The sequence below is a fragment of the Zonotrichia albicollis genome, chromosome 1 (genome assembly GCF_047830755.1).
Source record: "Zonotrichia albicollis isolate bZonAlb1 chromosome 1, bZonAlb1.hap1, whole genome shotgun sequence".
Lineage (NCBI taxonomy): Eukaryota > Metazoa > Chordata > Aves > Passeriformes > Passerellidae > Zonotrichia > Zonotrichia albicollis.
The window spans coordinates 106,916,223-106,940,621 of NC_133819.1; the positions used below are offsets into that span (position 1 = coordinate 106,916,223).

A 24,399-nucleotide genomic window follows, 5' to 3' on the forward strand; every position below is an offset into this window, starting at 1 on the left:
GGGAACCCAAAGATCAGGTAGTTTCTGCCTCCCTGCCATGAGCAGTGCCACCTTCAGGGCAGGAGTCCTGAATTAGATGTATATAGTTTGCTCAGGTCCCTTTAAATATAGATCCACTGCTGTTTTGAAAACATTAACTTTGAGAAAACAATAATTTGAAGGCTGCAAAGTAGGCTTGCAGTCTTCCTTTTGTTATCTTTTTTCAGTGACTCACACTGGGGAAGCCCCCTCCAAACTAATGTATTTTCATTTCCTGCACTACATTTCTTTATCTTATCATTATTATTCTCATTTCTTGTCGAGGTTATGAAGGAAACTTTGCATCTTTGTAAAAATTGATTTGCTAGCAGAAATATTATGAGGCCACCTATGATCCTGCAGCCAGAGCCAAGAAAAGAACAGAGAGGCAAATACTTGTAAAAGAATTATTCAGAGGGAAAAAAAAACCCAAAAGCATGTACATGCCTTATGCCAGTGTTCAAAGATGTGCTCCTGAATTGCAATACAATTGAGGAGTCAGGCATTTTGTAAGGTGGTTACCAAGAGCAAAGCTATTTAGTCTCCCATTAAAACCATGGAACAAAACAACAACAACAACAATCCCCCAAACAAATAAAACCCAAAAATCCAGGTCCTCCTTCAGCAAAACCTCTTCTTGGAGCCCAAAAGGAATCTACAGATGTATACCCCCTGTGTGAGAACAAAGTCTTCAGTCACTGGAATGCAATGCTATAAAAACAAATACTACAAAGCCTGGTAACAGGGGGATGTCTCACTTGCATATTTTTTTGTGAGCATTTTGGTTTGCAGAGAAGGGGGTCCCCAAAGCATGTGAGCCAGCAGGATCTCTTTGTACTAGGTTGCTGTCTGTTTGGCCAGATGTCTTCCCAACAGTGAGGCAGAAAAACCAGAGCTCTTATTAAAATAAGTCAGAGAAAGGAATGGAAAAAAGCATATGTCCAGTGAAACGAGGCAGATTGTGTCCCATCTGATATTTATTAAACATTGATCAAATCAGCAGTGAGAAATGCACGTCATGCGGAAGTGACCCCAGCTCCCTGGGTTTGGAAGGCAGTGACAAATGTCTGGGAGCAGAGCAGCATTGAAAACATGTGTACAGGACACAGAGAGGAGTGTGCTGCTCTAGGAGCATCACTAACAGATAGAGAAGAGCTCACTTGAGCTGAGAACGCCCTTCTGCAGGTTTACATTTGTTCTGTCAATGGGATGTGTGTGTAGAGCCTTTCCCTTTCCATTTAGTCTGCAGCTTTCTAGATGAAATGTGATATGTCTCCTGGAAGAACTCTGCATTTTTATCTGTCAGTCATAACAGCAAGCAGTCTAGTGGATAAAACTGGGGAACTTCTGCCAAATAAAAGCCCAAGCATGGGATTCTTCAAGGCTCAACTCACAGCTTTTGTGGTAAACCTGCATGATGTTATACCAGCCTGCTGGGTTTTGTGTAATCACAGTAAGCATTTTTAATTGACTCACATTTGTTGTTGCTTAATATTTTGGCTATCACATCTTTTGAGAACAACCTTTGAATAAAAATGTGTCCCCACAACATGGACTAAATGCATCTCCTATATCAGAACAATCTTATTTGGGCATGATTCTTAAGTGAGGTAGTGGGGATAAAAAACAGGGCAAGCTGAAGTCAGGGTGTGTGCTTGGGAATTTGGGGAGGTCTGATTATACTGGAGTTCATCCCTACACAGAGAGGATTGCATTCATGGCTTTTGCATGTAGCCTGATGTATTTAATTGCTCAGAAAGACATCAGAATGAGTCTTCCAAATCTTTTCTTCAAGGGGTACCTATGTCTTTGGTATTCTTGTAGTAGTTTTTATATGTTTAGCAAACTAGAAAGTCTTGTGTTACTAGCAGCAGAGTTAAGCACCACAATTTTGTAATAAAGAGCAAATACAATTTCTCTGAAAGACTTTACTGTATCCCAGGCAGAAAAAACCAAAGGAGCCTGTTAGAGCTCCCTGGCTTTTCACTCCAGCCCTGGACCTGGGTCATGTTAGATGAGGGTAGCAGGGCAATCAGAAGTAGTTTTAGGCTGACAGGCAGAAAGCCCCAGTAAGGAATGCAGTGCACAGTTCCAGGCCAGTTAGTTAATGGAATCACTCCAGCCTGTATGATTGTTTTAGTATGATATGCCTGTGTTATTGATACCAACCGTGCTGGGCTGTAAAAGGATGGAGAGGTCTGGCTTTTGTTGGGGTGCTGTTCTGGTGTCAGTTTGAAACACACAGAAACAAAAAGTTCTGAAAAGCTGAAGTGCTGTTTTATTGAACCAGAGGTAGAGTGGGTTGAGACAAGTGAAACTGGATCCCTGTGAAGCACTGGAACATAGATGATGCTTGATGTTGAACTGCAATACACCCAGAGACATCGGTGAAGTTTCAGCTCGTTACACTACCCAGGAAGCCGGAGTACAGTGACAGAAAGCAGGTCATGTCATAAAATGAGTAATCTGACTATGAGACACTTATCAAGTGAAACTTTTCATTGTGCAATTGCTGCCAAAGGCTTTATTTTTACTTCTGCCTTTCTCTGTGTTTTGTACCTCTGCAGTCCATCATTTTTCCCAGATTAGGATCTAGGCCTGCTTCAATTAACATTAAAATAAGGAGGATCAAGCTTTCTGTTTGTTTGTGTATTTAGAAGGTGAATGTGATGTGAGTTTTGCCCCAAACTTGTTTTTGGATATGTGGGCTCTTAAAGACAACTAGATTGAAATTTTAAATCCTTCCATGAGAAGGTGTCTTGCATTTAGGGCACAGGGGCTCAATGAGCCCATTAGTACTGCCTAAGGCCAGCAATATGGTGCTCCAGACACCACCAAGTTCCCACTGTGAGTTCATTTCAGTCTCTAAATACCTATTGCAAACCTTTAGAAAACTGCACTTTCCCTTTCCTGCTTTTTCAGCAGTTAGAACTTCCTCACCGGCAAACTCCTTGAGACCAAAGCAAGCAAGTCAGCCCATGCATCAGGATGCATAAGCAAACCTGACTACTGAATTATGGGCCCTTCACCTTTTCTTTTGTGGTGCAGGAGTTACCCGCCTTCCAAATCCAAGTCACCAATAAATGGGCTATGGAGGTGCCTGTCTCTGTGCCAGCTCCCTCCCTTCCCACCCCACGGGCAGAAGAGAAGCCTTTACCCTCTGGAATTTCTGTTCTTGAGTTTATGCTTACAAGCCTTTGTTTCATTTTCCCATAATGTTCCTGAAAAAAGAACCAGATGTTCCCAGCTGGTCTTATGCCTAAACCACAAGAACCCAAATCATGGCATCACTTTCATCACATGGCAACAGAATGTGATGTCACACCTGAAAAGTTTAGGAAAAGCATGTGATGATGTAATGTGGAAAAGACCTGAAAAAGATGCATTTCCACCTTAACCACAGCGAGTATATATGTGCAGAGAAGATTGAAGAAAATGCCTTGTCAAATAAATTTGTGTAAATCCTCTTCCTCGGTTGCTCCAATATGGTAATCCTTCCTTCTTCAAGTACCTTAGGTTTAAAGGAAGCCATTGGAAAATGTCATTGGAGACAGAAATGCAGTTGACTTAACTCATTATGTTGGTCACCCATCCTTCTTGAACCCAGGGGAAGTGGCCTGTGCTTTTCTCCTAAAAAAAAAAAAAAAGAAAAAAAGAAAAAGAAAAAAACACTCTGTAGAAGGTTATGAGTTTGGAAAAGTAAAATCATCTGTGTGTTAGGCCTCGGGGGAAATATAAGTTATTCATAAAAAGCTGCAGAGCAAGTTTTGATTAGTTAAGTAATCTGGTACATGGAATTTATTAGAGCTTAAAGCTTTCCTGTGGGACTTCCCTAATAGTACACAAATAGAGTGAATATCAAAGAAATGCATTTTCTGACAGACACAGAAAGTTAGGTTAATCCTGGCCTGCTTAGTGCACCTTGGAAAGATGGATAAATCCCATCTGTTTCTTCCAGCGCATCGCTCCAGTTTTCAGGTTTTTACACATTTGTGCTTCTGATTAATAACCCATGCTCCCAACACTCTTGAGCTATTCCCAAGGAGCACAAAAGAGGAAAATAGGAAAATTGCTTCCATAATAGACTCAAAGATACCAAGCTGTTCTGGAAAAAAGTTTAAATATAGACTAGTATAGCTCTGTTTTCTTTCATCAGTTTGAGGCCATTTTTCTTAACTTGTCCACAAAGAGAAATTCACCAGCACTTTTTCTGTGGATGAACAGATCACTGTATCAGTATAGCATCTCTTCTTTCTGTGGAAATAGTGTTCTCCAAAACCTCCCAAAAATATGCAAGAAGTCTCATTGTGGAAAGAAAGTGTTTGCATGGTAACTGTCTGTGGTGATTGTCACAAAGCAGAACTACTCCTACCAGTCTTTCACAATGCTCTTTTTTTCCTGTGGTTTTTTTCTGCCAGAACATTTGTTGTGTCTTATTGCCCCCATAGGGATACCGAATGCTAAGAAAGAGCTGCTGCAGTGTGATGCCTGACAGAGGAGATGCTAATAAAGGTTTTATTTCCAAAACTCACCAGAATCTTGTTAGCACAATCAGAAAATAGCCACCTTCACAGGAAAGCCAGAGGTTGTCCAGTGAAGCAGAACCTACTTTTCTTACACATGCTAAAATCCCAAAGTGATTGTTTCACTGAGCAGATGTTCTAACCACTGTGATTTTTTATCCTGGCAGCACAGGCAAATAGGCACCCCATATGTAAACATCACCTGCTGAGATAAATAATTTGCTCTTTAGAAAACAGAGGAAAGGAGATGGGGAGACAAACCCAGCAATGTGTTCTTTGCCATTGTTTTAAATTTCTTTAAATTTTCTGTTGCAGGTATTCAGGAGGGGAGCCAATGTACCAAGTGTAAAAATAACTGGGCACTGAAGTTCTCCATCATCTTACTATACATTTTGTGTGCCCTGTTAACAATCACAGTAGCCATTCTGGGATACAAAGGTATGTATGCATTGAGACCAACATTGCACTTTCAGACAAGTGTCCAAACACATTGTCACTTATTAGCTAGCCGGGCAATTTGTCACAATTTAGCCTAAATATCAGTACTTGGGCAGTGTTGGTTTTTTTGTATGTACATAACAACAAACTTCAACCTTAGAATTTGACTTTCAAATAACTATGAATTTTTGAAACCAGATTAGGCATTTGAAAGGGAAGTTGAAACAAAATGATCATTCCTCCACCAAGAAGGAGTACTGGAAGACACAAAGCTGTGTAACATGTGCAACAGCCAGGAATATCTTACTAATATAATATTTATCACAGGAACAAAATGTAGTATCAATATTAATTTGAAATATCTAAAAGAAGAAAAATTAAACCAGGAGATACCAGTGTATTGACTATCCACAATAATTGTGATGAATAAAGACACTTAGATGCTTTTAACAGTAATTTCAAAGATTCTGGTAGTTGAGCAACCCAGTAATGGAGAGAATTTCATTTATGCAAGTCATTGGTTGGGCACACTGGGAAACATAGCTTAAAATTCCCCTAAATCCTTGTCACGAATTAACTGTAGCCACATGGGCATTTATAAAAATGTTTTGATGTAAACACATGCTTACTGTGCAGTTACATCTCTAATAAGTTAAATAAATAAGATGTGAATTTCTGGCATGGAAAGGAAAGTGAACAACATCATTGTGAGCATTATAACAGGGCTTCACAGCTTGTTGCAGAGAAAACCAAGCTGGTTCTAAATTACCTGTCTGAGCACGGCTCTGAGAGTAGCTTCAAAAGCCCTCCAAGGAGCTGAGTAAATATTCATGTGATTAGCATGCAATGTGTCCTGTGCTGCCAACAGCTGCACTCATAGCAGAGCTGACATCACTTCTGGTCCTTTGCCAGGGAAAGAAAAGGAAATTGTAGAAATAGAAAGGATAAATAATTATTTAAGAGGATTTGGCACAGTTTTGAGTGGGAGAAAATTAAAACTGTTTTGTTTAGATGGAAGATTTATCCAGGGAAAAGAGAGAATGTGAGGAACAGATAGAGAGACTTAGGTAATCTTGTTTCATGATAAAGCAGACAGAAGGTGGCAAATTAACATCAAATGTAAAAAAAAATGCAGTACATCTATGTGGATACGTCTCATGAAATAACTGGTCTCTGGAAGTCAGATTTTGAGGGACAAAAAGCCTTCCAGGATTCAAAAACCTATTCTTGATCTAAGATGATTTGGTCAAATGGATTAGAGGAGGCCTTTTGCAGATATAAATCTGCAGAAATCTGCTTACATCAGATGAGAATGGGGTCTTTCCCAACTTAATCCAGCCACTAAACAACTGGAATTTAGCAGAATTTCCCTCAGGAGTTTTACATAAAACTATCATTTCTGGGGCTTCTCAGAGCCCTCACTCAGCATCAGATGCAGCATATCAAGTTGGAGAGACTACTGTTCTTTATCTTGCTTTGGCAAATGATTTACATGTGTGGAGGAGGCAGAATCAATAAGGAAACTGTCCAGCAGACTTTGGGAGAAAGATTTTGTCTTCCTCATTTCAATCTAGTTTTCAAGCTTATTTATCTGTGGGGGCTGCTAGCACCATCTTTTCCCCAGGCTTTGCTCTTTACTTGAGGCCCAAACTTTGCTTCACTCATTTCTAAACTTCCTTCTTTGAATGAGCAGTCACGCATCAGGGATGAGTCTTTCTGCCACAGCAGTACCAAATCACAGCTATCCAGGACAAGGACAAAAGAATTCCCTCTTCAAAAAATAAATGGAAAAGGGATTGTAGGAGGGCAGATAATGCATATCTTACTCGCAGACCCTACGACATTTTGGTGACCACTGCTCACTAGCCTGGTGATTGTAACATTTGAATGCCAAGGAAAAGAGGCAGAGACAAAATCTTGTTGAATCCAAGTATTCCTTCTGTAACACCAAGCAGCAAATGGTCATATGTCAGACATTAATTCTACCCTTTGTCCCTGCAGTTTCAGAGCTTTGTCTTCAGTGTACCTACATGCTAATTTGCAGAAAGCATAAGTTAGATAAACATAAGGTAGATAAAACCCCAGCTGAAAGTACATATTCAAATTAATTACTGCAACAGTTTTGATTGTTGAGAAGGGATTAGGCCTTAAAGGAAGAACAAAATTCAGAATAAAAGTATATTGTTCTTGAACTCTCCTCTCTGTATCAGAATTTGGCTTCTCTTTTTTACTGCAACATTACACTGGAAGAAGGAATTCTGCTGGCATCAGGGATTTTTTCAGTCTCTTAGCTAAGTTTCCATTAAATTTGCCTCCCACACTTATGTTTATAAAGCCCAAAACTACTTTTAAAACTTTCATTTCCTACGTTGCATTTAAATATCCTTCGTGATTTAAAATGTTAAAACTACTAATCAGTGGATTAAATATGGCAAGCAAAAAAATAACTCAATGGGAGGCAAAGTCAACACAGAACAAACCTCCAAACTAGTGGTAAAAATTATATAGTATGTTGGAGAACCCGGAAACCAAAACATGAATGAATAACAAGGAAACAAAACATGAAGGAATAACAAGGCAAGTTTAGTATTCTGTTTCTTTGAGAAGACAAATTGTTGTTTAAAACACTAATAAAGTAATCTGCAATTTTTTGCACATACTTTATTAAATTAAATTAAAAATACAAAGTTATAATTTTTCTGGCACCAGCTGGTGTCAGATTAGTCTATTGAAGATGAATGATCTTCCTGTGGCTCATTCCGGTAAGGGAATGCTTGCAGGCTGAATTTCTGGTAGTTTTTATTCTCTAGTCAGTCCTTGTTTTTAAGTTTCTTGAGTAATGCCCACCATGACTTTCATCTGCTTCTTTTATCTGTCTCCCAGACACAGTTTGCCTGCCATTACCTGGGGCCAACACATCCTAGTGAAATGGCACATTTTGTCATGGCGGCTTAGATGCAGGCACTCTTCACTGTTCTGGTCAGCAACTTCTTGAAATTTTGGCTTCCTTTAGAGGATCTTTGCCACATTTTCCACTGTGATCTTGTCAGGAATTGAGATGACAATGCAGAGAAACCAAGCTGTGAATTAAGGTGAAGTTAACCAAAAGCAAGTTAAGACATACACAGCTTTGCCTTTTTAAGAGCGGGCAGATTGTTGGGAGCAGCAGAGTGGCCTTTTGTGTGGGATATTACAGCTGTTCTGCCTGTTTGTCTTTTTCTGGAGAAGGTGGAAAGTGGCTGTTCAAGTCTGGGACACTCACTAGAGGCTGACTTCCACTTCTGAGAGTGCTCCACACGCTCACGTATCACTGAAGGCTCCATCCAGAGATGGTGGTGGGAGTTACTACCAGGGAAGGAAAGACATTCCCAGTAACAAGACCATTTGTCCATATGACCTCTTTTGGCACCAAGAGCAAAAAAACACAACACTGACCTCTCGCTACTCTCCCAAATTCATCCTTTCCACATGCAGGCAATAGCAAGAAAAGCAAATAAGCTACAACTTACTTTGGGAAGGACTTTGGGCAGGGGATCAAGTTCCCCAAACCCATGATTTATTGGACCATAAGATCCCACCCCAATATAAAGCAAATACATGCATTGGTTTATCCGTGGGATGGCAGCTTAGCCCTTGAGCTAACCCTGCAGTCAGGTTTGCAGAGACCAGCAGGTTTGTTTCTGCTGCTAGAGTTCAGTGGCTTCGGGTTTTTTCACTTTGAACAATGAAAATACCATATGCTGTTGTATAATTACTTCTGTTCAGTCTCATTGAACTGCCAGACAACTACTTATTGATAGGATTACTACTGTTTTGTTTACATTTGCTTTGCATTCTTCAGGGTTAAATTTTAACTCAAGCTTCCAGTGTTAGATTTCATTCGGCCATGAAAACATACTTGTTATATGATAGTTTAGTTTTACAAACTTCAGATATAGCATTCATTTGGACAGCAAAAGAAAGAAATTACATTTTTCTACATCAAAACTAGCATTCATTTGGAGAGCAAAAGGAAGAAATCACATTTTTCTTTTAATTACTGATAATATATCTTCATTTTCCAGCTCCAAGTGTGTTGTATAACTGGGGAAACAGTTGAATATTACACTAAAACTGAATTAACAAGAACCACAGGTGATGTGACATTGCTAGTCAAGGCACAGCTTCAGCAGAAACACTTGAATTAAGCCTGCTTTTTAAATACAGATGATTTCATAAGTTCCCTCTAAGTGCCCAGAGTGAGCCATGCCCTGGCAGTGACTTTCTCTAGACAAAGGAGAACACCACAGACTGAACAAGGAGCCAGAAGGAAAAGCCAAGTCCTCACTCCCTCTGCATGTGATGATGCATAGGCATATACATGCATCAGTGGAGTGTCAGAAGTAGCTGAAGGACCTTTGTTGATCTGGGCTCCAGCCTGGAAGACAGCAGGGCAGGACAAACAGAGAATCAACTCTGGTTTCATTTAGGAAAAATGGCATATAGCATTTTGACAACTTTAATGGGCAGAAGAACCAGTGAAAAATTAGTGCTATAATGGGGAGAAAAATGCTTTCTAAAGCTGAAGATATTGAGCAACTGTCTCTCTGAAAAAGCAAAGCCTTTATTGTAGTCTGGGTCTGGTGTTTAGCAAGCAATCTGTCATCATCTCAAATACAGAAAGCCACACTCTGCACAAGCAGTAGAGTCTCTCTTTTACTGGCTTGTTAGCAGCCTAGAAAGGAGCAGGCAGGTAATTCACCAAAGGCTGTATGGTCTCTCTGAAGACCCTGAGACTTTTTCTCTGTTGTAACTCCTCAGTGATGTTCCATCAAATAGTGTTGGTCTGGTTTTCTTATGTTGGTTTTGGGGAAGCAGTAAAAGCCTCCAGTAACTGTGGTACCCAGAATCAGAAAAACAAATGCAAACGTTAATAAAGAAGGAGCACCTGATGGACTACACTTTAAAGGTCTGGGATTCATGTGGGTGCTCATGAGCAGCAAAAGATTCCTAAATTTCACTTCTTGGGAAAACCCAAACCTTTACATAACAACATTTTTATGAGACTCTTTCCTAGCTGCAGATCATTTCACAGACAGGAAGAGTTAGAGGTACCTCTATCCCACACACGTTTACAGAACCTCAAAAGATGGGAAACACTTTATTTCTCCAGTTTGAAAAAAAGGAGCTGGCACAATAACTTGTGTAGCCTCTCCCAGGGTTGTTACAGACCCATTCTGCTTCCAGTGTAGCAAAAGGACTAAATAATCTCATGATGAGAAGCAATTTCTACTCCTAGTTGTGGCTTGAATGCAAAAGGCTGTTAGACAAAGTCTACTGTGAAATCTGTAGGCTACCTCTAGCCTTGCAAGAATTTCACATTTTTGCCACTGGAAGCCACCCTGGGCTGTTTATTTGTTGCTCTGCTTTTTCCATTCCCATATTAATTTCATCAAATAATTGAATATCTCAGTGACAATAAAAGGACTCTGGCATTACAAAATAAAGGGCACATCAGTCATAAATCTGCACTTCCTGAATGACCATCCTTTCAGTCTTAATGAGGCAGAATCATTTCAAGACTGCTTTGAATGATCTGTACCATTATCAATATGTTTAAACCCCCCAAAACATTTAGTAATTCCTATCTCAGTCCTAAGTTTACTCTCCAGGTGGTGCCTTTTACTGATGAAAAGGCAGAAGGAAAAAAAGAATTCTTTTTAAGGAGAAATGGCTCGTAGCAAAATTAAAGGAAGTTTCATTCACACATCTGAGCCTTTAGCAATCAATTTTCCTTTGCTACACAGCACTGTGCTGGAAGCATGGAAATACTGTTAAAAGAAAATTACTTTGTTTGTGAGGAAAACCCACAAAGAGGGATTTCCTCATTCAGGAGAGAGATTTCTCATGGGCAAAAAAAAAATCATTAGGGACTGCTAGCAGACTGAAGAAGTAGAAGAATTCTGGGTCCACCAGCAAATAGGAGCTCATCCTTCCAAGATTTCACAGAGCAACAGCAGTGTGTAATGGCAAGCAAGGCAATTTTAAGATGTTTTCTTTTTTTACTGTTTGGTGATAATGGTATGGGGGTTTGTTTGCTTTATTGTTTACTAGTCTTTTTTCATAATTTCCCTTTTCTTCTTTTCATAACACACTGTTCTCTCTCCCCTAGTTGTAGAAAAAATGGACAATGTGACAGGTGGCCTGGAAACATCCCACAGAAGATACACAGAAAAGCTCACAGAAGTGGAGAGTGATCTGAAGAAATTAGGTAATCTACCCACAAGCAAAGCCCCTTTGTATTATGGACCTGGGGTGTTCTCCTGGCAGATTGGGACAGGAAATTTGTCTGAAAAATCTCTGCCTATGACAAGATACAGCAGTTTCATTCCAGTTTCTCAAGTACTTGGGAAAGTACTTAGAAATAGTTCAGATCAGCTCTACTTAGAAAAGCATTTTAAGAATACTTCAAAATTTACAGTTTCCACTGAAGTCACTCTGAAAGCATTTATATTTAAATAAACAGACACTTAAATGTTGTCCTCAGGAGAGAATCTTCTCTGAGGTAGAGATCTAAAACATAACAGAAGTTGTTCTACAGCGCAAAAGCTTCTACATAAAATGAGCACCTGTCACCCAGTCATCTTGAAGCTGCTTAGCAATTAAGATTCATTTTGCAAGGTACACAATGATCAGCTATTCAAAATTCTTATGTCTGAGGCAAGTGTATTACTTCCATAAATTATTTCTTGATCATCTCAGGGAATACAGAAGGTAAGATTGTTATGTGTTTGGGTCTCCTAAGCACTATCAAAATTCTCAATTTTCAGGAAGATGCAAAAAAAAAAAAAATCATGGGTAAAGATTCTAGTCTCTAAGTGTACATTTTTACTTTTCTTCCTATACATACAGTTTTTATTGTAGAAGTATTAATACACATATACATGCATGTGATTCTTGAGATAAATTTGGTCTAGTTTTGTAAATCATATATTGAGACATATTTCTAGGAAAACTTCTTTGCTTGCAGCTTGATTGTAAAATTTTACAACTTTTTTCTCTCAAAAAGGAGCTGGCTTCTAAAGTATTTGTACACTACATTTAGTGCAAAAACATGGAGTAATTCAGTGAGATGTTCTTTTACTGACACATCTACAGAAGTAAATGTTACACTTCTGTAAAGGTTGCTTGTGCAACCTTTTCGATTCTATTTGGGTTATTATATTATGCTGATTAAATTTTCATGACTTGGAGCACCTTTACTTCTTTCATGGCCACACATTTTTGCACACTGCTGGATGGAAGCTCAGTGAGATGCTCAGGATCATCCATTCCCATTTAGGTGGCCTTGCCATGGAGGAAGTTAGGAAAGTTCTGGAGCAGTTTGAGTAGGAGACATAAAAGTAAGAGAAGTGCCGTAGGGCCAGAAGGATAAATGTGTGTGGTGAATGGAAGACAGGCCTTCAGGGATTAGCTGTATGAGGACCTGGCAGTTGTCAGAGCTGTGTGAGGAACACTGTATAATTTGAGCTACAGCCAAGAGGTAAACATGGAGTCAGAGCTGAGAAGATCTGGGAGTGAGAGAAATGGCAGGGAGAGGAACTGTGCTCAGGAAGATATCCATCCACAAAAGACTCCATAAACACTTCAGGCTGAAGTCTCACAAGCCATCCTTTGACATTTGCATCATGACTCATTCAGTCACACCAGACAAAAGCACCATACACAGCTGTATTCACTGTAATTTATGAAAACCATACTGCTCTCTCTTGGCATCATCTGAAATTATGGACTTGAGACTGTCTAATTCATAAACATAGCTCCATGTAGATGAGGACAAAAATATATGGACTGTGAGCAGGATAGTGAAGTGATTGAGGTCAAGCAAGGGAGTCTTCCCTGAGAGCAAGTGTTGACTGCTTATTTCCTTGGTTTCTGTGTCCTGGATGATAGGCTGTGCAGTCTCAAATGTTTCATCATACTTGGACAAGCTTCCAGAAGTATTCCATAGGGCAATGTAAGCACAGGCAGAGATGTTCCTCAAAGATTAAAGGTTTTGCCTTCCTCAAACTCAGAACATGAGGCAACAATAATGGCAAAATAAATGTCATTAAAAGCAATAGTAATGTATTAGAGAGAAAACCAGAAATATATCTTATCCTGACATATTTGAAGTAGCCTGCTGGCAAAGTTTTCTCTAATCCAGATTGCTTTAAAATAAGTATGAGAACTTACTGAAAGCTAAACCCAAGATTTTAAAAATTATAACTATATGTACTAAATCACAATGAAGGTATTCCACTTGCAATGAAAAGAAAGAAGAAAACATGAACAGATAAAATAAACTTCTGGTCTTTCAGCAAAATCCAGTTGTAACTTCAAAACCTACACTTGCTGGTACCTGTTTAATGTTTTGAATTCTGTTTCCCATTCAGTTTTCATTCAGAACACAGCATTCTTGACTGCATATACTCATCAGTTTCTAACCATAGTTTTTCCCATTTGTGATGACAGAATCACCGTTTTGTTCTCCTCAGCAAGACACAAGGTCTCCATCAATTCCTCTTTGCTTGTTTTCTCTGTCTAGAGGCAGAACTTTGTTTAGTCGTTTCTCTTTTCTGGAAAAGATGGCATAAAAATCCTACTGAATAGTTTGACAACCTGACTGTTCTTAAAATACACTGTGTTGTTTCATACTGTGTTAAAAAAAAACCCTAAAGCCTTTCCCTTTTTTTTTTTTTTTTCTTTTTCCTGTACAACAGATGACCAAACTGGACAAAAAGCCTTGAATACTAACACTGAACTGTCCAGCTTCAGATCTGACATTCTGGCTCTTCGTCAGCAACTTCATGATATTGCAGAGAAAACTAGCAGAAACAAAGACACACTGGAGAAGCTGCAAGAGTCTGGAAATGTGTTAGATGATAGGCAGAACCAAATGAAAAGTGCCTTAGATAGTAACACTTTCACAATCATCAGTGTCAATAAGACACTTCAGGCATATACTGGCTATATCAACAATCTCCAACAAGACACAAGTAATATGCAAGCAACCCTGCAAAGCCAAGAGCATTCTCACAGTGTGGTCATCATGAGCCTTAACAACTTAAACCTGACTCAAATACAGCAAAGAAATCTTATCAGTGTCTTACAGAAGTCAATGGAAGATACAAGCTCGGCTATTCTAAGAATCAAGAATGACTTTCAAAATCTGCAGCAGGTTGTCCTTCAGGCTCGGAAGGACACTGACTGGCTTAAGGAGAAAGTGCACAATTTACAGGCCTTGGCTGCCAACAACTCAGCAATGGCAAAAGCCAACAATGATACACTTGAAGACATGAACAGTCAGCTCAGCTCCTTCAGTGGGCAAATGGAGAACATCACCACAATTGCCCAAGCCAATGAACAAAGTCTAAAGGATCTCCAGGAACAGCATAAAGGAGATGAAAACAGAACTGCTGCCAGATTCACCAATCTAGAAGAAAGGTTCCAGGTCTTTGAGACTGATATAGTCAATATCATCAACAACGTCAGCTACACAGCTCATAACCTACGGACACTGATGAGCAATCTCAATGAGGTCAGGACAACTTGTACGGACACCTTAAGTAAACACTCGGACGAGCTGATTTTTATGAACAGCACACTAGCCAATATTCGCATAGACTCTGCATCTCTCAAGGTGCAACAGGATTTGATGAGGTCAAGATTAGATGTTGAAGTCGCCAATTTGTCAGTAATCATGGAAGAAATGAAGCTGGTGGATTCCAAACATGGCCAGCTCATCAAGAACTTCACTATCCTACAAGGTATGCAGCTTCCCTAATGATGGTGTGTGTGCTGAATTCCTGCTTGCATTACTTCTTTTGTTCTGTGGAAGATAGTGTGTGCTGGTACAGAGTCCTGAGGTTTTCCATTATCTAATCCTAAACTTTGGAAATGAACATGTAGCTTGAATTTTCCGTACTAATTTTTCTAGCTAAAATGGGGATGTTATGAAAGAAGGTTCTGACTTAGCAGAATTTTATTCTGTCTGACTGACTGACTGACTGGATCTGCTTTTGATTTAGTTTCTAAAATAAGTGAGTGAAGGTGTGGAACCTCAAGAAACCAATCCTCAGTAAGGAGGAAATGGCTAAAAAATATATGTTGGACTATTCCCAGAAAGGTCCACCCTTACTGAAAAACAAGTTACTATTTCACTTTAAGCCAGTTGTTAGTCTGCCAGAAAACATCCTACTTTGCTTAGTTTTTAATCCTGGGATACTTTATTTTCTCCAGAAATAAATAGCATCAGGTTTAAAAGGTTTCTCCCAGCCAAATATTATCCCAAATGAAAAGAACACTCATATTTCCAATCAAATGTGAATCAGCCTAAACCTCTAATCACAAATATAAATCCATTGCTCCAAATAAACTAAGTCTGCATTAGAGCCAAGATTACATGTCAGTAACCTTAACCATTCTCATTTCAGCCAGGCCTAAATGATTCCAGCTTGGTGATCTATCTCTGGAGGAGTTTGAATTATGTAGATTAGTGCCGGGGGGGTGGGAAGGTAGTGACAAGGCATTTGCTCATCCATGAACAGAATCCCAAACTGTTTTGTTGTTTATTGCTGTCACAGTATTGCCATTTCCTGTTGTGAGTTATCGTCCCCTGTCTTGTTAGAGCTGGCCAATTTGCAACTTCTGGTCTTTCCCATAGTTGGCCTTTTGCTCACTATCCATCATTTTGTCTCTTTTTGACACCCTGTTATTGACAGACAAACAACGAGGATCAGGAGAAAGAGTCCTGGGACTAAGAGCAGAGTGATGAGACTAGAAGGAGAAGGGAGCATGGCAGAGTGAGAGAACAGGACCAGCAACACACAGCACTAGTGCATAAACTAGTATAGACAAGTGCACAGAGTTTTGCAGAGACTGGCACCTTGCCTGGTGGCCTGGGGCGCGATGTCACTGTCCAGTTCACATGGCTGGGTGTATCAGAGTATTTTCTGTATCTTGTATTTTGTGGAGGTCAAGGAAAGGAAAACAGTATACAGGACCTGGAAAGCAGCTGCACTATTACAAGCACTGATGAAAGCAGCTGTTAGCCCAGTTTCTGTATTTTTAAATATCCAGTGGCACTGGTCTGAGATGTATTAAACAAGCCCACCCCACGTGGGCTTTTTGTTTTGTTTTCTGTGCATATCCCCACTTTGTACACTTGCATTGTTTCAGGCCCTCCTGGTCCAAGGGGACCTAAAGGTGACAGAGGCCCTCCCGGTCCTCTTGGCCCCGCTGGCCTAAAAGGACAAAAAGGAGAGAAAGGAGAGCCTGGACCACCAGGACCTGCAGGTGAGAAGGGCCCACCTGGGCCAGCCGGGCCACCAGGAGAAAAAGGAGGGAAAGGTTCAAGAGGATCGCCTGGCTCCAAAGGTCAGAGAGGTTCTCCTGGGAAGACCGGTCTGCCTGGACCAAATGGAGACCCAGGGCCACCAGGGCCACCAGGCAAGGATGGTCCACCAGGGCCCCAAGGCCCACCTGGATTTCAAGGCCTGCAAGGAACGGTGGGAAGCCCAGGGTTACCAGGACCACGAGGAATAACTGGGCTCCCTGGGGTCCCTGGGCTGCCTGGTCCGAAGGGCCCGCCTGGCCCACCGGGGCCGCCAGGCCCAGGGATGCCAATGGCGCTACAGAGCCAGCCTACGCCCGTGCCCGAGGCTAATGGTAAGCCATCACCACCACCATCCTGTGCAGGGGCATGGGTTCCTCCACTTATTACTGGCCCTATCACTGCTCCCTTGAGTTACCAATAACTGGCTTAACACAAATATAATTCACATCACAGGTTGTTCTCCCCGTTGGAAGAACTATACGGAAAAGTGCTACTACTTTTCAACTGAAAGAGAAGTTTTTGAAGATGCAAAATTATTCTGTGAAGAGAAAGCATCACGCTTGGTTATCATCAATGACAAAGAGGAGCAGGTAATTACCCTCTCTTGCGGGTTTTCAAGGAGGAAGTTTGAAGCTGTTTAACATGTAGAAACCACAAGATAGTGGGAAGCTGAGAGCACCATGAATTCATATAGTAGAAATAAACACATTGACTCATTAGAATTTTGTCCACCCTCTTTTGCCTGATCAGCAGCTTCTCCCTGTGCAGAAGGGTAGTGTGAGCAGAAGGTGGTGGGGACGGAGCAGTCAGAAAAGATGCTGAAAACTGTAGGAGTTTTGAACCTTTAAAGATGGAATCCATTACGCCTTGTGTACTATCAGAGTATTTTTCACAGCAGTGAATGTAATGTAATTTTAAATTTTCTGATTTAATACATGCAGCCTAAGACTAGTATGACCTAAAAGTATCTTTAATATAACTATATTTTAAATACTATTCAACATGGTAGTGGAGATGTCAAAATACAATTCCTTACTCTTAGGGGTTTTTTTCAATATGTGTCTGTAAGATATTAGCTGTGGCTTTATGTCAACCCAATTTTCATGTCTAGTTCTCTCTACCTCAATCCAAACAATGAAAGGGATTCTAGTCTGGGCAAGGGGTCTCAAGGCCAACTCCTGAAACATATCTTCAGCTAAGAAAAATTTCTCTGGCCCACTGTATTCTCATAACAAGAGGCTTATGAAACCAGTGTAGTTTATTGGTGCCAAAAACCGTTGTCCTTGTTATGGACTAAGCTCTTTCTTTCACAGCAATGGATAAAAAGGCAGATTATTGGGAAAGGCAGCTTCTGGATTGGACTAACAGATACAGAGAAGGAAAATGAATGGAGATGGTTGGATGGATCTTTACCAGTTTACACGTACGTAAATAAAAAGCAATGCTGTCGCTCTTGCTGACACTTTTAAAAGCAGCATCTAGAAATTATCCAATGAATCCAGATGGTTGTAGATGCCAATAATTTAATTTTTTACTGAGGGTGCTGGGGTTTTTTCTCTCTGCCTTCTCCATGCTCAAGGATTCCTTTCCTTGCCAGAAAGAAAACTGAATGTTGAATGAAAGAATCACATAACTATGCAGCCCAGTGTTTCTTGCCAAAACTTTTGCTTCTGACTTTTATTACAAAGTTGAGATGGAAAGCACAGTTTTACTGTTTTGGTTTGAATTTTCCTTATTTGCATTACAACTGGCTATAAATAGAGTACTCGTTCTAATAAAAAAATGACCAGTCTTTAGATAAAGCCCAAATCCAAGTGGAACGCATTCAGCATAAGGAAAATGCATGAAATGAGGGTGTCTATGCTTTGGCCAGCGAGAACTGAATTGGCAGCTTTCCAGGAATCCTAGGGCTACACCTAATTTGTCCTAAATGGAACAGATTGCAACCACCCAAATTTTTAATACTGAGAAGTAGACTAAAGAGTTTATAGATGTTAACATGCTGTGCTTCAGAAAAACAGGTTACACAGTCAGTCAGATGTTACGAAATGATTAGCTATGATCTCATTGGTGTTCATTTAGATGAAAAACATGGACAAAGTCACATTCATTTAAAATGAGCCGTAATATTTTCCCCTTTTTCTCCTTTCCCATTTTCATCTTTCTTCCTCTTCATGGCAGCAGTGTGACTGATCCTACTTAAGGTGCTGCTTCTAGTAGATTTCCACTGCACCATGGTTTTAGGTGCTCTGTCATAACCTCAGAGCTGTTGGTTACAGGTTTTTTGAGTATTTCATTACTTCTGGAAAGCTGTGTGTCCTCCCAGGAGCCTGGTTGGACACTCTATGTCAAGCAGGCATGTTTTTTAGCTGAGCGTGGACTGTGTCAGCCAGCAATCACAAGCTCCCTTCAACAACCTGTTTCTTCAGGAAAACTGAGCTTTTAAATCCTGAGTTTGGAAGCATTTCTCACTCATTAAACAAAAACAGGATGAGGAAACACTTGCTGCAAGATTTTTTTACTTGCTACCCTCAATTTCACCATCAAAGCTAACGATCTCAAAAGATGTGTGTAAATATACTGTGTGTGGATTTCTTAAAACTCAATAGAATTCCCTTCCCATCTGAGCACGTGTCCCTAAAACACATGGATCTTTGTTGTTCCTCCCAAGATGCCCACCTTTGGTGCAGTCAGAGAGCTTTGCAGTGAACAAGGGCATTACCTCTTGGTAATACCTCTTGGCATTACCTCTGAGCCTGTGGGCTCTTCTGAGCCCCATCTGCCAGCGGGAATGCGGTGTGCAGGTTTCACAGGCTTGGAGCAATGCACTTGGAGCACAGAGCACTCCCACTGTGTGTGCATGTACACTCAGAAACTGAAATAAAGTTCATTGGTCTAAATTTAGGTCTCTGAGTTTTGGCAGCCTGAGGCCGAATAGATTCCCTTCTCTGTAATACATCTGTTTTCCATTTTCAGCAAGAGTCATGTATTGTTTGTTTCAATGTGTGTTTCCCGTTCAGAACAGATCTCATGATGTTTTCGTTAATTTCTTGTGGTGAAAACCTGCCATGTGTGCTGTGTTGTGCAATCATATCTCTTGCTTTTTTGTGGAAAGAAACTGGAAACCTGGGCAGCCTGATAACTGGGATCACAATCACGGGCCAGGGGAAGATTGTGCTGGGTTGATCTATGCTGGGCTCTGGAATGACTTCCACTGTGAAGATGCTAACAATTTCATCTGTGAAAAAGACATGGACAAAGGTAAGCAAGGCCCTTGGTTTGATTATTCCCTCTGGCCCATAGTAAATGTCCCGCAGCTAGAGGTGAGATCTTAGCTAAATGCTACAGCAGTGCCTTGTTGAGGAAGAGGGGGAATCACATGTGAGGCACTTCTACTCAGATCCACATGCAAGTGCTGGATTTTTTGCACTTGGAAAAAGCAGCTTCGAAGCTGGCTATAGCCATGGAATGCCCAGAATCTTGACCATTTCCTGTAGGCTTTACACTTGCCTAAAATTTTGGGCATGATTTGGCACAAGCTCCAGATCCTACCCATGCTGGAAGCTGCCTTTATAGGCTCAGTGGCCACACAACAGGGAAAGCTGGCCTTAGAGTGGCTCAGGAGCCAGTCTTCAAAAACCATAAAATATTTTTTTTTAAAGTTGATGCAATAGGAGGCACAAACTTGGTGGCTGCTGAGGAGATCTTAAAATTCCTGTCACTACCAGGAGATGTCCCATGGGACTGAGAAGCTGGGTCCATAGGCCATCAGCAGCTTATCCTGCAGCTGGAGTGAATGGCTCATAAGCTTCTGGTGTGGCCAGCAGACAGCCAGGTGTTTGCCACAGGGCATCTCTCTCTGTTGACACAGGCATTTCTGCAGGAGCAGAGGGCAGGTGGTTCCCATGGCCGCTTAGAGCCCGGCCCCATCGCCACAGAATGTGGTCAAACGTGGCACAAAAGAGTTTGTGTTCGTGCTGGGGCTCTGCCTGAAACATTATCTCCTCCATACAACCTGTTTAAACATTGCTCTGCCAAGGGTGCCTGGCTCCTCCAACTGGAAACTTGTTGGTTGGATTTCAGTGAAGGCAGACATAAATGTCAGCCAGAGCCAAAATTACATCCCATCCATGGTCCCCTAAGACACAACTAAGTGCTGAACAAGCTTTGTATGTATAATTCTGTTTAGATGTCCAGAGAGAAGGACCATGTGTAAGTAACAATAAGATTTACCCTGGTTTTCCTACATACACTTGTTATTTTAAGAAAACTTAAAGGTTAACAAATATTTATCCTCCAGGACTTTCAGGATCTGAGTATGAGTCTGCTCAAATTTTTTCCATACCTTGATCTCTGTAAGTTTTCTCTTTTGAAATTTGTTTAATCTTCACAGGCTTTTTACAGCATTTCATTTTCTCTTTGTTTTTCTTGTTTTCTCTCATACTGTAGGGCAAATTCTTGGAGTGTAATAGGCTGTAACTTTACAGATACCTTCATATTAAGGAAATTTATGTAAAGAAGAAGAAAATCCTGGAAAAGAGCAACACTGACTTCCAAAATTGAAAAAAAAATATAAAACAGAAAAAAAAGCAAGCACTGAAAACTGATTTAAAAGCATCAAGGAATTCAGCAATAACTCTTCTCCAGCATCCTGTAATTATTTAAGGCCTTTTGACCCTCAGCATCAGGAAATACTGTTGGACTAATTCTGTTTTAGATTTTCTTCCCAACCAGTAACCACATCCATAACCAGCTTGTGTCTTCTGAGAAAAGACATTCTATAAATCTGAGTAAGACTGTTGGTCACTCACATAGAAAAACATAAAGCAACTGTGTAAACAGTTGCTTAATTTGCTAAAATCCCAAATGTAGGAAAATTCTACAGATACACGAATATATAGATTTTATATAAATATATATATATAGTCCAACTCTTATCAGTAATATGGAATATACTTTTAAGAGCTTTTAAAACTTTGTATTTTTGTACAAAATATTTGCTTTTTACAGTTGTTCTCTTTTTTACTGACTTTTTTTTTACAAATATAGTGCACAGGGGCCAAAGAAAACAATAAAGGTACTAATAATTCATTAAGGTTTGCTATCAGGCCTAGCTCAGCTATAGAGAAATATTTTTCCAGTTAGAAATATTTTTACTTTCCCAGATGATTTGTGCTGGTTAAATAACTTTTAAAGCAGATTTTAGATAGTGTTTTCCTTACTGTAAGCAGTCTAGTCTGCATGTGTAACAATTAAGTTGACTAAGGACTAGATACTCATTATAGCTCTGATCACAGCCAGTGTTTCATTGGGGTACTATGGAAAGACCATTTTAATAAAAGCCAGCCCTTCCTTCCTTCCTTCCTTCCTTCCTTCCTTCCTTCCTTCCTTCCTTCCTTCCTTCCTTCCTTCCTTCCTTCCTTCCTTCCTTCCTTCCTTCCTTCCTTCCTTCCTTCCTTCCTTCCCTCCTTCCCTCCCTCCCTCTTAGGAGAAAATTCCATGGAAGTAAATCTCCAATTTTCAATAATAATTTTGAAATGTTTTCATTCCTTCTCCCTTCTTGTAAGGAATTCTACCCCAGTAGTTGCCACACATACTGCAGGTCAAGCCCAGATGAGAGACTTTATGAAAAGAGAAACAAAGAAGCTGCACACACTGCAATATGTTTGTTTTTAAGACAGATTTCAAGATTTGGTGAGAAAAACATGCCATGCTCAGAAAAATCTAATAAACTTGCACTTCTCCAAAGTGCTTTGTAAATCAATCTGTCTGTTTTCTTGGACTGGTACTCCTCTCCCAAACAAAACAGAAAATAAAATATGCTGCAAAACAGAAAGAGATTATACCATTACCCATGCAGTTTCCCCCACAGTCCCATGAGCCATTGTCTAGGCAGCTTATCAGGAATTTAAAAAATTAGTGGGTTAATTCATTAGCAGAAACCTTGGTATTGGTTTCCAATTTTTATACCCTTCTCATGGCCACATGCTCTACAATGAAGGAAATTGTTTTGGCTTCTTGGGAAGGAGAGCTGTTTTTCCATTGCCTCCTGACCTGCCATTTACCTTGGCTGAATGGAGATAAGTTTGTTGAAATACTCCAGCTCTGTTGGAAACAGAGACAAGATTACGTACTTCAGATTTTCAAATACTGCTCCTAAGATCAATCAATTAAAGACTGCTGTTTCCCTACATCTCTCACTCCCTCAAGTGTTTTAAATTTCAATTATAATTTTTTTTCAAAATACACAAAATTATACATTTGGGAAACTGTCCTGTGACTACAAATTAGATATGAGACAGGAACAACACAAAAATTGGTATATGTATTACATTAAAAGGTTAATGTATTGCAGCTGCAGAAACCCTGTGTCACCATCGTGGAGGCAGGGCTTGTCTGGATTTTGTGACCCTTTTCTTTTTCACAAGGTTTTGAATACAACTTGATTCTGCCATGCACTGTCATGCTGTACCAAGGAGTTGTGTGTAGACACATGCTGCAGTGTTTACATATATATTTACACATTGTCTGTGGAGATAATGTTAAACTGCTATTTTTGGATAATGGGGTACAAAACTAGTATTTTGTGTGCCCAGAGAGCCTCACAAACCCTGGTGAGTGGAGCCTTGAAGAGCCACACTGAAGTGGAAGGACTGCTACCTTTGTTTTGAATGTTGTCTTATTTGAGTGAAATAAGCCTGTTTTGAGCATCTACCACATTAAATTACATTCCTTATGCTTTCTATTGATGTCACAGACTTCTGTCACCAAAAGAAGTGAATGAGAAATGTCTGTTTAAGCCCAAGCTGTATTGCTTCCTTGCCCAGATTTCATCCTTCTCTTCCTTCAGCAACAGCAGTGATGGTACATACACGAGATCAGATTATCCAAGAGTTATCTAGTGTCCCCCAGCCAGAGGAATGACAAGTTGAGGACACTGAGAAACGAGACGTGACTGGGCTCACACCCTCTGTTCACACACTTGAATCAAACACTGCAGCTGTTAGACAAAACTGGATGAAGAGGGATGCTGCAATTGCGTGCCTGACGTGGCCAGTCATCCTTAAAACACGGCCTGAGCAGCCAGGCATGCTGAGACAGACCATCCTTTTGACCTCGTATTCCTGCAGGAAGGAAACAGAGGTGTCCAATGGCAACAAGAATTGAAATCACGGAGAGGACCAAGAGTGTTAAGACAGCTCAGGAACACATCACAGAAAGGACAGATTGGCAGGAGCACAAGCAGGACACCAGAATGGGCCAATTGTCATGAAAGTCACACCTGCCACTCCTTAATGGGAAAACATCTTCATCAAATCTTTCTGTATGGTTTGAGTAATAATGCAGGTTTTATGGAAATTTTTGAGTGATAGCAAATTATTTTGTCCCAGCTTGAGCTTTGCTTTCCTTCTTATACACAAGTATTGTAACTTGTCATATTGAGCACACATTCCCATCATCCTTCTTGTTTTACATAAAAATTAAATAAAAGTTCATATACCCTGGCAAGCACTGGACTGTTGGAAAAAGAAGAGGGAAAGGCAGAGAAGGTACAAAGTCATTGTGATTTACATTAAGTTCTGGATTTCTTAATGTCATTTCTGACTTGTTTCATTAATTTATTTGGAAATGCCTTCAGCTGATTAGAGCTTATAAATCTTAACTCTCATTTCCTTTGTTGTCTATAATTAATACTTGCAAATGTTCCAATAAAGGAATCACTAAGTGAAAACACAGAAATTAATGTTAACTCTGTGCATGTGTGTGTAACCAAGAGGGATGTGGAAATCAGAGGGATGTGGACCCAGAGTATTCACAGGTATTAAAAATCAAACTGATGAAGCTTTTTTCCATTAAAGCCTTCTTTTTCACCCTGGTTCTGAGCATGTCTGGGGCTATCTTATCCTGTAATTGCAGGTTTAGGTGCCTTGTTCTTGCAGCACATAGGGGATAGGAACATGGTTTGGAAGGTCTGATCTGAACAAGACCTTTAAGAAGGGCTGAAGCCCTTTGCTGCTTACTGTCCTAGCACACCAAACACCTCATATGAACCTCCAGGTGAGG

General features: G+C 40.2%; 1 protein-coding gene across 2 annotated transcripts in view; it reads left to right on the plus strand.

The window, feature by feature from the left end:
* COLEC12 (collectin subfamily member 12) overlaps positions 1-24,067 on the plus strand; it is a 95,138-nt gene extending 71,071 nt beyond the window's left edge. For both annotated transcript variants that reach the window (XM_074549333.1, XM_074549323.1), the window contains 8 exons: positions 4,857-4,979; positions 11,131-11,229; positions 13,721-14,767; positions 16,179-16,667; positions 16,789-16,925; positions 17,649-17,758; positions 19,451-19,596; positions 20,785-24,067. In XM_074549333.1, coding sequence (XP_074405434.1) covers positions 4,857-4,979; positions 11,131-11,229; positions 13,721-14,767; positions 16,179-16,667; positions 16,789-16,925; positions 17,649-17,758; positions 19,451-19,596; positions 20,785-20,804 — 2,171 coding nt within the window. In that variant the 3' untranslated portion in view covers positions 20,805-24,067. The remainder of the gene's footprint in view (positions 1-4,856; positions 4,980-11,130; positions 11,230-13,720; positions 14,768-16,178; positions 16,668-16,788; positions 16,926-17,648; positions 17,759-19,450; positions 19,597-20,784) is intronic.
* The last annotated feature ends 332 nt before the right edge of the window (positions 24,068-24,399 follow it).